Source organism: Ostrea edulis, chromosome 5, assembly GCF_947568905.1.
Source record: "Ostrea edulis chromosome 5, xbOstEdul1.1, whole genome shotgun sequence".
NCBI lineage: Eukaryota > Metazoa > Mollusca > Bivalvia > Ostreida > Ostreidae > Ostrea > Ostrea edulis.
In genome coordinates, this window is record NC_079168.1 from 60414150 (window position 1) to 60427936 (window position 13787).

General features: G+C 34.2%; 1 protein-coding gene and 1 long non-coding RNA gene across 2 annotated transcripts in view; one reads left to right on the forward strand and one right to left on the reverse strand.

The window, feature by feature from the left end:
• LOC125652370 (von Willebrand factor A domain-containing protein 7-like) overlaps positions 1-12032 on the reverse strand; it is a 34441-nt gene extending 22409 nt beyond the window's left edge. Inside the window, exons 1-2 of the mRNA XM_048881516.2 lie at positions 11610-12032; positions 10746-10868 (exon numbers count right to left, since the gene is read on the reverse strand). Of these exons, the coding sequence (XP_048737473.2) occupies positions 10746-10868; positions 11610-11838 (352 nt within the window). The 5' untranslated portion in view covers positions 11839-12032. The remainder of the gene's footprint in view (positions 1-10745; positions 10869-11609) is intronic.
• On the forward strand, positions 7052-8997 carry LOC125652390 (uncharacterized). Its single transcript, XR_007361557.2, has 3 exons — positions 7052-7585; positions 8522-8634; positions 8845-8997. It is a non-coding gene; the product is annotated as an uncharacterized LOC125652390 (long non-coding RNA).
• Positions 12033-13787: the final 1755 nt, after the last annotated feature.

Sequence of the window (13787 nt, forward strand, 5' to 3'; positions counted from 1 at the left end):
AATGACACAGCGACTGTGTGGGATTGCATCAGTGTGTATAAGTAGCGCTTTAGGAGCATAACAAAGCTTCCTTTTTAGGGAAGTCGTTGTGGCCGAGTGGACTTACGCACTGGTTTGACAATCTTGCTAGGCGGTGGGTGCCGTACGTCGCTGGTTCGACCCCGGGCTGGGGCGAAAATTTTCAGTACCTAGTTGTGATTATTTAGTGCTTTATATATATATATATATATAAAAGATCACAACTTGTAGAACGCAAACGTCTCATGGTTCATGGTATTTGGGGAAAAAAAGTTTGCTCATTGATGCAGCTGTTTCAACTATGCGGCGAAAATATCGCCAGCTTGACGGCAAACATCGTAAATTTAATCAGTTGGCTTTTCCGTGGTGATTGAATGAAATTCTCATTGTGTCAAACGATTATTGACTTAAAAATTGTTTCATGAAGGTTTGTCATGCAATGCGTACTAGTAAGAGGTTACGGATACTTTAGTACTTGTTAAGTAATGAATAAGTATATACTGTTCAAATTGATCCATTTTCAGGATGAATTGGATGGTTATTACGTCATGATGAGCAATGGTGATGACTACTTTTCCCATTTTTGTAGGGACTTACTCTGATGATCTACATGTGGCATGAATTGTACACCGAGTATACCCCAACATGCGGGTGTAGGGTATATTGTGATCGGGGTGTAGGCTATATTGTGATCGGGGTGTAGGCTATATTGTGATCGGGGTGTAGGCTATGTTGTGACCGGGCTGTAGGCTATATTGTGATCGGGGTGTAGGCTATGTTGTGATCGGGGTGTAGGCTATGTTGTGACCGGGCTGTAGGCTATATTGTGATCGGGGTGTAGGCTATGTTGTGACCGGGGTGTAGGCTATGTTGGGACCGGAATGTAGGCTGCCGAAGCGGAAATATAAATTGTCGAGGTTCGTTTTTAAATAATATCTCAATTTATGGATATATTTCGCAGGAAAGCATATGGTTACGGAAGAAAGCAATAATTCAGGAATATATGGAAACAAATATAACCACTGTACACTTTCTAGTTTTATCAAACACCTCAACACATCCGACGATCGGGGCAAGTTTGTCACTACCGCGTGTCTATGATCAAATATCAGGACAACGCTTTGTTTTATCGTCACTTTTATATGACCAATAAGTACGTGTTATCTGTATAAGTTTATGTATGTACTTTCAGTGAATAAAACCAATCGTATTCAAGATATCGACGAAAATTTAATGTTATGCACGGGGTGTATGATACATGTTGTGCACGGGGTATATGCTATAAGATTTCTTTTACAGATACATGTAATTAGTGCGGAATATTCCATTTTAAGCACACTGTATATGTAGTACTTCTATTTCTTGTTTTATATACGAGTACATGTATTAGTATTAGTCTAGTTTATTCAATGAAACGGCTTACATTACATGAATGTATACAATCCATATACACGTGGTATATGTCCTGAATGTTATCTATACGTGTTAAATTTTTATCCATTGTTGCTTTGCAAATGTTCCTTTTGATAAATTGTCTAAAATTGGGAGAAAACAGCAACTTACATGTATATGCAACTATATAATCATGTTGTCTAATAACACCTCTTCATTCTAACTATAATGAAAATATGCTAAAGGATTATATATATATATATATATATATATATATATATATATATATATATGCATGTATATATATATAGAGAGTATTCACATATTATCTAAAGAGGTATGCTATATCTATATTGTAGTCGAACCGCGTCAAAACTGGGATGATGTTTCGAATAGGTTAACAAAGTGTCTCTCAGATATCCGTAAATGGATGTGTACTAACCTGCTAAAACTAAATCAAGACAAAACAGAATTAATGGTGTTTGTCCCAAAACGAAGCAAATACGATAACAATAATTTCAACATAACTTTCGATGGAAACATCATTTGTGATACTGAAAGTGTGAAAAATCTCGGAATGTATCTCGACAAATCCCTTACAATGGAAAAACAATGCATTTCCGTTGCAAGATCATGTTACATACATCTACGTCGGATAGGCAGCATTCGACCGTTTATAACTGATGATGCTTGTAAAATTCTAGTGAATTCTCTCGTTACATCGAGACTGGACTATGGTAACGCTTTATTGTATGGAATCAACAAACAATTCACAAACAAACTCCAGCGAATTCAAAACACCGCTGCAAGGATAATTACACGGACTAGAAAACACGATCATATCACACCTGTTCTGATCAATCTTCATTGGCTTCCCGTTGATTATCGTATCCAGTACAAAATTCTCCTTTATGTGTTTAAAAGTCTCCACAACCTGGCTCCAGGATATCTAATGGAACTCATTATTCCACACAACCCGACAAGAGCCCTGCGTTCAGAAACCGCAAATCTATCAACTGTACCATCAGTCAGAACTAAGACCTACGGTGAACGCAGATTCGACAAGGCTCCATCCACACTCTGGAACAATCTGCCTAGTCAGCTCAGAAACGCCAAAAATCTTGAATGTTTTAAACGTCTGTTAAAAACTCATCTTTTCTGTCGATCCTATAACCTTTAAATAGCTATGTACTGTTAAATTTAATGAACTTTGGGCACATTTGTGTTTTAGATTCCCTTGAGTAGTTTTACTTGTTTGTTTTTCATATATTTAGGACGTTGTATGCTTGCATCATATTTTATACTTTAAATTGTCTTGATTTGTACTTTTTATCCATTATGACATAATGTTGCTTTCATGATTATATGTGTAAGGATTATTCGTTGTGTATTCTATGGTTTTTCTTTTAATTATCAATTGTAAATTTTAGTATGTTGTACAGCGCTTTAGAGTATTTTTAGATAAGGCGCTATATAAGTGTATTATTATTATGCTGATTTTCATCTATTGTGCCTGGCATTGGTTTGGTAACATTCTTAAAAGTGATTAAAACTTATCAGTTAGTTTCAAAAACGGAAATTGTCCATTCCTCCATGGAAATAACCAGAGTAACATTTGAAAGTGATAAATAAAATCATATCAAATATCTCACTTCATCGGAAATACAGACCCAATGTTACGCTTAAACATGTTAATTTATCCCACGTCATTATTTATCCAAAAAATAATGGTCTTTTTTTATATAACTTGAGAGCCTTTTGATAATTCAAGGGTACACATTACCCCTCCCCCCTCTCCCCATACATCTTTCAAACTTCTATTTCTTTCAATATGCGAAAAATAAAGTGAAAATGAGTCTCTTTTTTAAGTAAAATAGAACTATCCATAGATTAAACTTACAATTCTCATAGACTAGTACATTTTCATGCATATAATGATGAATTTTGATTTATACTGCAAATTTGAAATGTTTCTTAACATAATGAAGTTTTTCTTATATTTGGAACACGTTTGAGACGTATCATCGTGTGGCAACATGTGCCGTTTTTAATTGTCTTTGAATCCACTTCCACCTATGCTGCATTCAGTGACCCCACCCTCATATGGTTAGACAAAGAACATAAGCTAGGTGTGCTATGCATAGCCATGATGAGGGAAAAGATTACCTCTAGGGTGTGTATGACCATTTCGTATGTGTTGTGTGTTGATTGAATTAATAACATGAAACAAAAGCTTTTGGGCACTGATTGGTATACAGACATACCGCGTGTAAATGGATGGTATATGTAAAGGAAGTATTGCTTTCGTAGTTTCATTCAATAAACTATTTTACTTACGGTACATATAAAACAACAAATATAAGTTCTACTACAATCAGCATGCTTAAATATTGAATGAAATCTGGTAGCATACACACCATGCACAACATTAATTTTTCGTCAATATATTTGAATACGATTGGTTTTATTCACTGACAGTATATGCATAAACTTAAACAGACAGCACGTAATTATTGGTCATATAAAAGTGACGATAAAACGAAGCGTCGCCCTGATATTTGATCATAGAACCAAATTTGCCCCGAGCGTTTGATAAAACTAGAAAGTGTACAGTGAATATATTTGTTTCCATATATTCCTGAATTAATGCTTTCTTCCGTAATTATATGCTTTCCTGCGAAATATATCCACAACTTGAAATATTAGGCAAAAATGAACCTCGACCATCTATATTGCCACTTCGGTAGCCTACACCCCGGTCACAACATAGCCAACACCCCGGCCATAACATAGCTTACACCCCGGTCACAACTACGCCCCGCAGGTTGGGGTATACTAGGTGTGTTTGTCATGCTATTTACATTCTTTGAGCTTTGTTATCGGTGCATTGTATGTAATACAATACTGGAAGGTAACCCCTGCATGCTAATGAAATCAGCAGAGTAAACAGATTTAAAGTCTTATGTCTATAAGTTTCTGCACTACTTCCTGGTAACACAATGTCATTTGTATTGTTGATAAAACCCAGGATAAGTAATCAATATGAAGCGCACACAGAGCACATGCAATGAATCAGCGGTATGTTAATTAAACTCCATGCCATTATTTATTAAATCTTTAAACGCAGCTTGATCAACGTATTAACTAGAATAATTCATAGAATTTTATATATGTCTACTCCGAAATGCAATCACATGACAAGTATTTTTTAAAAAAAAATATCACTGTACGATTTTATTGAAATATGAAATAGATTTACAGATTTTTCAAGCCGAATGCGCTGTGTATCTTACATGTATCGTCTAACGACAATAGAAACAGTACAAACGATATGAAATTTTCGTTTTCGGGAGGATCCTGTCCCTAGTCTAAAAAAGGTGAGGAACAAACACAACGTCTACAGAGTGTAATACAGGGCAATAAAAAACGTCTGTTCTGAACAAGCGTCAAGACTGAACGAATGCTATATATATATATATATATATATATATATATATATAAAATATGCAAAGAAAACACAGAAATCCTCCGTAAAGCTTTGGCGCTTTCATTACATCTTCAGAAGCGTTACAAAGACGTATACATAGCATTATTATATACTTTCAATTTCATCTCTTCTTTTTTCTTTAAAAGTTTGCGGGCATATATCACACGATATCTGCCCGGAAACATTCCGGCCCGCATACATTACGTCACAATTAATACACAAGCCGTTATTACGCCGATAATATTCAAAATTTTCATATTTTACTCAGTTAAACCAATAAAGAAATTGTTAAAAATAAAATTATTGTTAATTTCTAAATGTAATTGAAAGTATATAATAAAAAGGTTATAGACTTTGTATTGGAAAATACGACAACCTCGTTTTTGTCGCGGGCGTCATATTTTCCCATACAAAGTCTATAACCTATAAGTATCATAGTAACAGTGATTATGACGTCAAAGTAAGAGGAACGTTAAATGTCGCTTACTTTGACGTCATAGACATTTAACGTTCCGCTTACTTTGACGTCATAATCACTGTTACTATGATACTGCAATCGTAACTACTCGGCTATTTCCGTAACCGCAAATGAACCTCGTACGGTTACGGAAAAAGACGAGCGCGTGATCCGATTGTATGATACTGCTATGTATACATTTTTGAAAAGCTTCTGAAGATGTAATGAAAGCACAGCATGTAACCAGCGCGCTAGACCATCTATGCAAGTCTATATATATGAAAATTGCCATTTTTAATTCAATTAATTTTGATGCAAGAAAAATTTATGTCCCTTCATGTTGAAACACCACTCTGGAATGCCCTCTATTGATGGCCAAAGAGAGTATTGCAGTATTGCAAGCCATCAGTTGTGTCTTCATAGAAAAATCTTCGCATTTCCTGTGAATTAAAGCATTGATTTGATATATTTACGATGGCTCAGGGGTTCGTCTCGTAACCTATAGGTGGTGGGTTCGAGACCCGCACGTATCTTAGCCATGTCTAACCCACTTCGCCATACGCTCGGCATTTAGAAATGAGAGTCGTGGGGCCTTGAAAACCGGGGTCCTGTGTTATGACAGGTGTTTGTCACTATAAAAAATCTCTCACTGCGACGACTTTCATCTAAAGAGCTGGTACGTTAGGAAGCAAAATCGGTCCTGTCTACAAATTTGATCAAATTAAACACATAAAATGTCCACAATATGCTATTGTCAGAACACATTAATTTTTCCCTATATCATATACCTAGTAGTGTATCAGCCCTGATACACCTATCTTGGCTAGGGTGAGACAGCTGCAAGTAGGTAGGGCTGTCTCGCCCTAAGGGCCGAAATATCTCTGTCTCGGCCCGTTGTCAAGGGGCTGTCTCGCCCTCAAATTTCAAATGGCTATTTCTTCTTTAATCTTTTGAAATCTAACATAACTACATGAAAAAATGATGTTAGACACAATTTTTTTCATATATAATACTTTCTTCCACGACAAAATTTAATTTAAGCAGAAAAATTAAATAAAAACGTTTTTGAAAACAGCGCTAAATTGTAGCGAGTATCTAAGCAAAGGGGGGTAACCCAAGTAACAATTGTTTATTTAGAACAATAACACGTTTAACTTCATTTCAAAACAATCAACGTTCTAGGTAACAGAAAACAGTAGGAGGATTATGGAGGGTGATACTGAAGCATTTTCAGAAATCCCCGGTCCTAATGGAGATAAAATGTTAATTTACAGCAATTTTGATGTAGAAAACTGTTTTAAAACGATTTCTGAAATCTAAAATCCCGAGGACTTGGCAATAAAACGAGAAAAGTAGAACCATTATCTTCCGACGTATTCCAACGACTTATAGATGCTAAACAGATGGGAAACGGTAAAAAAAAAACTTACTTCAGTATAAGGTAACATTCCTTAAGCAAAGAAATAGCAGCATCAGATCTGTAAACATTCCCGTTGTCTCTTGTCGTTTTCTTGTAAGCGTTAGTTAAATATAGCGTTGTTTCTAACAAAAAACCGCACATTTAAGAAATGAACATCACTTTTGAGCTGTTCATGGTCAGTATGAACGGATTTGGATTTGAGGCAAATTCTGTGAATCGCGCTAGCGGAAAACTTCATCAATGCGCGTAGTTTTCCGTCCAATGTTTCGTTTGATACATGCATCAAAGAAAGAATTATAAGTTTTATTTCTTATCATTTAATTATGTTTTTAAGATAGAAAAACAAATAGTTTCTCCCATCAAAAAGCTTGAATTAACGTTTCTGAAATGGCGCGTAGGAATACATATAGGCAAGAATGAAAACAAAAACAAAACGGCATGGCTGTGCGTTCAGGTCAGGAACAGTTACTGTGCAGATTTAAATGGATTATACGCCAAATTAAAGGTGCAATGGTTAAAAGCTGAATTAAATATAAAGGAAGATAACAAGTGGTGACTGGATTTATGCTGCATCGTGTTGGAGGAGACGTTGAACACTGGCTGTGTCGTTGGAACGGTGGAATGCAATTCGGCTCCATTTCAATATCGAGGAAAACGTTCAAAACGCACTCGTTGACTGAGCCCCATATAACGCAGTTCAATTTCATTGATATTTACTAGATCAGAAGTCACCACTTGCTCCGTCATGTTATCGATCTCGTAAAGCAGACGATTCATACCGGGAACTCGTGTAATCTGTCTACTTCTACCAGTAAGTGGTCTATGTCATCAAATATTGACTATTCTGCCACGTCATCGCCTATGTATGTTGTTTCTTTAAATTAATTTGTATTTTATTCATATCTTTAGTTGTGCTAATTTTTGATTGCAATGAAAAACAAAAATCAAACAAATGCATTTCGTTATAGGCCTATATAATGCTTGTGTGGAAAATCCCGTTCTATAAATAGCGCTAAAATTAGAACGGGGAAAACGCATTCCAGAGAAAAATAGTCCAGCGTGCTTAGTGCAGATGAATTCCGAACGAAATTTTGATAGAAATCAAACGAATTTTTCAACCAATCAGCATCGTTTATAAGTCATCACTTTAAAAGTTATTAAATGATATAAATATAACGTCATGACGTCGACGTTTATGAACAACGTTTTGGAAGGCAAAAAAGAACTACTTCGAATTATCCGACCCTAAACGGAATAGAAAGAAATCTACAAAATAAAAGATAAGTGTGTTTAGTTTTAACCGTGGAATTAAGAACTAGGCTAGACCATGTTTTTGTAACCTATCATTACCAATTATTGCCGAAAATGTGCGAATTTTGGCACAAAGAGAATCAATTGAGCTATTACCTATGCATATAGTCAATAGGTATTTTTTTAAAAAAATTCATGAATTCTTTATAAAATATATTTTGCGCTTGGTGTACGTTGCACGGGTCTTTCATATTTGATCAACATTTACAAATTTTGTCATACCCTTTTACTCATGTGAAAATACATTATAAGGAAAGTGACTGGAATTAAAATAATGTCTGTTTCCTTTAAATGTCGTTTGTATATTTAAGTCTCAATATACCTGGCGAATTGCCAATACGAAGCTAAAGTGACCAGGTTAAAATGTAAATATGTTAAAAGAGTATTTTATAGAATTTAAATAGTTTCATTGTTATTGATATCTGTATCAATACAGGGAGGTGACCATTCTACATTTATCCAGTGCCTTTTTATGGGATTCGAAACTGTGACTGTGAGATGTATGAGAGTTTGACTTCTAGGCGGACAATTCTACTTTCACTTTAAACAGTAAGTTGAAAAGAGCATGCTGCATCTTTGATGTAAAATATCTCGAAAAGGAATCAAGGATTCTATTGCAAATTTGGCCTTGTTGGAAAGGTTAGGAATTTTGCTGAAAGTTGATATCTGTCATTATACTGGGGAACATTTTTGTTTTGAATTAGGAGGGGTTGAAAATGGGTATATTTTCCTCATTTTTTGTTGCTTTTTTACTTCCAGGATGGCAGGTGCCTGAGTGTATCTCGACCCATTTCCAGGCTAGCATCAGATGTCATGATGGACCTTTAAAATCTTTCACATGTGTACTTTCAAGAACCATATACATTATTTTTGAAAATTGGTTGCCATGGTAATAAAATCTGAAAATTAAAATATGGGCTTCTGAAGGTGAATTTTCCTCCATTTCCTGGTAGTTTGAGACCTTAACAAGTTGAATTCTTTTAATAGAAAATAGAAAGAGTGTGTAATTCCCCTTTGTCATACTGCGGATATTAAGGAATCACAATGGTACATGTAATTGTGCAATCAAAATCAAGACGAACTTAGTGTATTTTAGTTTCACATATTTAAAAGGATTTTTCTTACATTCGCGATTTTCTCATTTGCTTTTCAATCTAATTAGAATTAGATCTTCCATCTGCTTCCCGGTTTTCGATGTATCGAAAACCGGGGAGCGGATGGAAGATCTAATTTCCTTTTATTCTTTTCTCTCAATTTTTGCATCCCGATTAGGAAATTTTGGGTAATTGTAGTTTATTAAGGAACTATTTGATGTTGGTAACTGATGCTACTTCTTGGAGTGCACTCAGGCTGTTTACACACATGTGAAAAACACGCGGATTTGGTTACGTTTGCGGATAGAATTTTTTTTAGAAAATTCCGTGCAGGGTGTTGGGACAGGTAGCATATAACATTTCTTTGATGGTTATTTTTTCTATATAGGAGGCCGAATTAATATACCGTGATTTTTTCTTGTTTTTGTTTTCATTTACCAACAACGGGTCAATATTTAATCAACATTAGGGTTCAATTTTTAAAATATGAAATGATAAACAGTGTAATTATCTTTCTTTCCCATCCTCATGATGAATACTTGAAAATCTTTCTCTCTGTCATATTTCATATTTTGATATTTCAAAAATGAAATACTTGGATTATTGATTCTCAGCTCACCGATTATATATGATATTAGCACATTTTACCAACCATATTGGCGAATGGCAGTATGATCAATGAATTTAAAATAATATATTTTTACCCCCCCCCCCCTTTTTTTTTTTTTTTTTTTTTTTTTTTTTTTTTTTTAGAATTTTATGATTGTTTGAAAAAAAGAAATTACGATGTTCGTGCCTGTATAGATCTATGTACTCGTCAAGTATATATTTATAATATTTCAAGTAGATTTATAACTCTTGATTCTGACGGTAATTTCCAGTAATCATCCATAATTATACAGATGCTATTTTTTTTTTTTTTTACATAGTTGTAAGGCCTAAACGTTGCTAAAACAGTAATTCATGAACCCAAGAAAAGACTTGAACATTCTATCAAATATGACAGTTACTTGTGATAGGTAATCATGACGTCTATCTTTAAAAGTATGCAAAAATGACGTCACATTTTTCACTATGACGTTTTAAAACTGTTTTGCTTGGAACAGCTTTTTTGGTCCGTACTGTACGTTGTCAATGTTCAATACTATTTTTAGATGGTGTGTATTAAACTGTTGGATTAACCATTTTACCTTTATATTGGCATTATTATTGCATATTTATGATTTTATAAGCGACAGGAACATTTCATTTGTACACATTTATAGAAATTAAGACAAGATTTGGTGTACAACTGTGCATCATAGCCGGCCTAGTACTGCATTTTGTTCGGTCCGGTTGCTGTTTGCATTTCAATGATGAACACCTTCACCTTTATCATATGAAACTGAAGTTACGATGAACACCTTTATGTATATCATATGAAACTGGCCTTGAATATATAGGAAAACAATGAAGCTAGCTTGACTTGAGTAGAACATTTAAAAGGAAAATGGTGACATATAAACAATAGTTGAGTACATATGAATTTGATGGCGTATTTTACAAAAGCAAGAAATGAATTCTTACCCAAATGTATTTGTTCAGCGTTGACGTGGTAATGGGCTGTGCTCGCTAGATCTTTCTGGATCTCACTCTGGTGATTGGTGATCGTAAACACATTTTTATAGAAGTGGGTCTGAGAATCTGCATCTGATAAAGAAAGCACTATATCTGATTAGGGCTCCATTTACCATCCAAAAATCGACGTTTGTGTTGATGTTTCAAAATGCAGTATTGAAGTATATTTTGTGCAAGAATTTCAATGCAACTCAGTTATCATTCTCAATCTGATAAGAATGAGGTAAAACAAGAAATATGATATCATGAAGACGTTTTGTCGCCATTTTTGGTATTTTGACAGTTTTTCTTCTAGAATACACCCAGTGCAGATTGGACAAAGTTTATATTCATACCATATAGATTTATCTTTTCAGTATACATGTATGATAGAAAAATTCTGTTTGTGTTCCATTTTTTCCTAAAAGAATAAGCACTTTAATTAAATTTGACACTCCAGTTACGTCACTTCTGACGCTATATACCCCAACTAGCTGTAAATATGGAAATAAATTATGTGAAGCTGTATTGGCATTTCTTTCATAAATTAAAGCATTTCTTTAACAATTTAACATTTCTAGTTTTACGAAGGACCAGAAAAGACGGTTATCATAATGCTTTCTTTTTATAATAAAATTCTACTAGCTGTGGATTAAAAATTTCAAACAAGCCCACACAATAAATGGGACCAAGCGAAACTTTTGGTTTACCCTCAAACAATAACATGTGTGCACTTCCTCTCTTTATCTTTAAAATCGAATACACTGTACTTCAAACATGGTTGATTGGTAGATGGATAGATAAATAAAAATGTGTTGGTGATGGTTTCCTCACCTATTCCAAAGAAGTCGTTCAATGTCTCAGTTTCTGTCCGTCCTGTACCATTGGCAAGATTATGCTTTATGATAAATTTGTAGGTAGATATATATATCCCATAAACATTCACAAGCAGATGAGATTTTGTATTTCGTTCTCCTTGAATAGCCTGTGAGGGGAAACATTCTACGATATATGGCACGCCCAAAATCAGGATCAAGAAAGATGTTGCACATAGAACTCCCATGTTGATATTTTCAAGAGTAGCAAATATGTTATAAATTTAGCGACTGTCTCACCTAAAATTTATTGGGAATTACCCAATCGATGAATCGTTACCTTGAATATATATCGAATTGCAGTAATTCTCACGAAGTTGGCAAACTTGAATGATTTAAAGCCAGCATGCTAATCTTTAAATGCACTTTGACAGTTTACTTTTATGCTAAGTTAAGTATATTTTTAAATCCATTCTATATAGTATTCTTTCAAACCTGCCAAAGTTTATTGGACAATCTACATAATAGAGATTTTAAAAAAAAAACAACCCAAAAACAAACAACAAATAAAAAAAAAAAAAAACCAAAACATTATAACTTTTGAAAGTAAGAAACCGAAGTACAGCAAAATGGAGAATAAAATTATAAGGTACGAGATATGTATAGTTACATATTTAAAACCTACATATACTACACCTTAAAACAATATTAAATGTTGTGAATAAACACACAGCATGAATTGTGTACAATGGAAGGCAGTATCGGTTAGATATATCGATGACTTTTTATCCATCGATAACAAGAATCGGTAAATCATGGTACTGACTAAAACCTGGTCTCGGCCCTGTTATTAAAGGGGCATGGACACGATTTGAGCTGAAAAATTTCAAATTTTATCTTTTCATTTTTTATTGTTTACAATGCTTAACTAAAGTATTTCTAGTGGTCAACCAAAATTTGAATATCAGTTGTTGAGTTTTAAGTGAGATACAACACTTGGAATTCTTTGTTATGTAAACAAGGCTCGTGCCATGTTTTTGTTTACATTAGACTGTTTAATAGAAAATTGCGTGTTTAAAACAAAATGAGATGTGCCAAACACTAGAAAATATTTAGTTGTGTTAAGAATTCACTTATGATTTGAAAAAAATCTGATTTAAACGAATCTTTTAGTAGTTTATTTAAGACATGTAAACAAAAACATGACACGAGCCTTTAAAACCCGGTCTTCGGTCCCAGTCCCGGATTTTTTTATTCGATAAAAAAGAATATATCAGAATATTCAAGTCCGTTCAATTAAATATGACTTTCCATGCCTGCATTCTGATAGTTGGTTGACCAACAAATAAAAACAATGCTAAAAGCCGGTCCCGGTCTTGACATTTTCCCTCAATAGTCGCTTTAATCTACCTTTTCATAAAAAAGATAAGAATGTGATAAGCAATGACATCCCTTTGTATACATATAATTCTGATTTATTGTGTGTGTGGTTTTTTTAAATTCCATTTTTCCTATTTCTGTCAAAATCGAACTCACTTACGTGACATTTTCTCCCTCATGAACTTTTCATAAAAAGATAAGAATGTAAAAAGAGAAATAACATATATGTATTTATCCTGGTGTATTTGTTTTTAATTTACAGTTTAATAGTTTATTTATTCACCTTTAACTGTTCTTTCTCATTTATCCCCTCTCATGATTCCTCATACAAGTCTTCCAGATGTTCTGGTAATTTAGTGGGAGTATCTACTAAGCTGATTTCTGATATAACAAAATGTAAACTATCACCTTGAAACAAAGAGGCTCTCTCCATTGATCCTACAAAACTATGTTTATGGAGTTCAGTTTCGCTACTTGAAACATTCATGATTTTTAATGGGATTTTCCCAGATGTGGGGTTAACAACTGTTTTAGCTACTAACACTGCCCATAGATTCTATATTCGGCTCAATTAAGGCCATATCCCATTCGGGAATATAATCTAATATTCTATCTCGGGTAATATACTCTGAGTTGGGAGGGATTTTCACATCCTCCATTAATGCAGCTCTTAATGCACTATTCACATCATTGCTACTAAATTTAAAGCAAGGGATCTCTTGACCCTTGACACCGAAACACATCTTTTGGACTAAAATGTCACATGAATATTTAGTCATGAAATCTATACCTAAGATACCATTGTATCTAATGCATG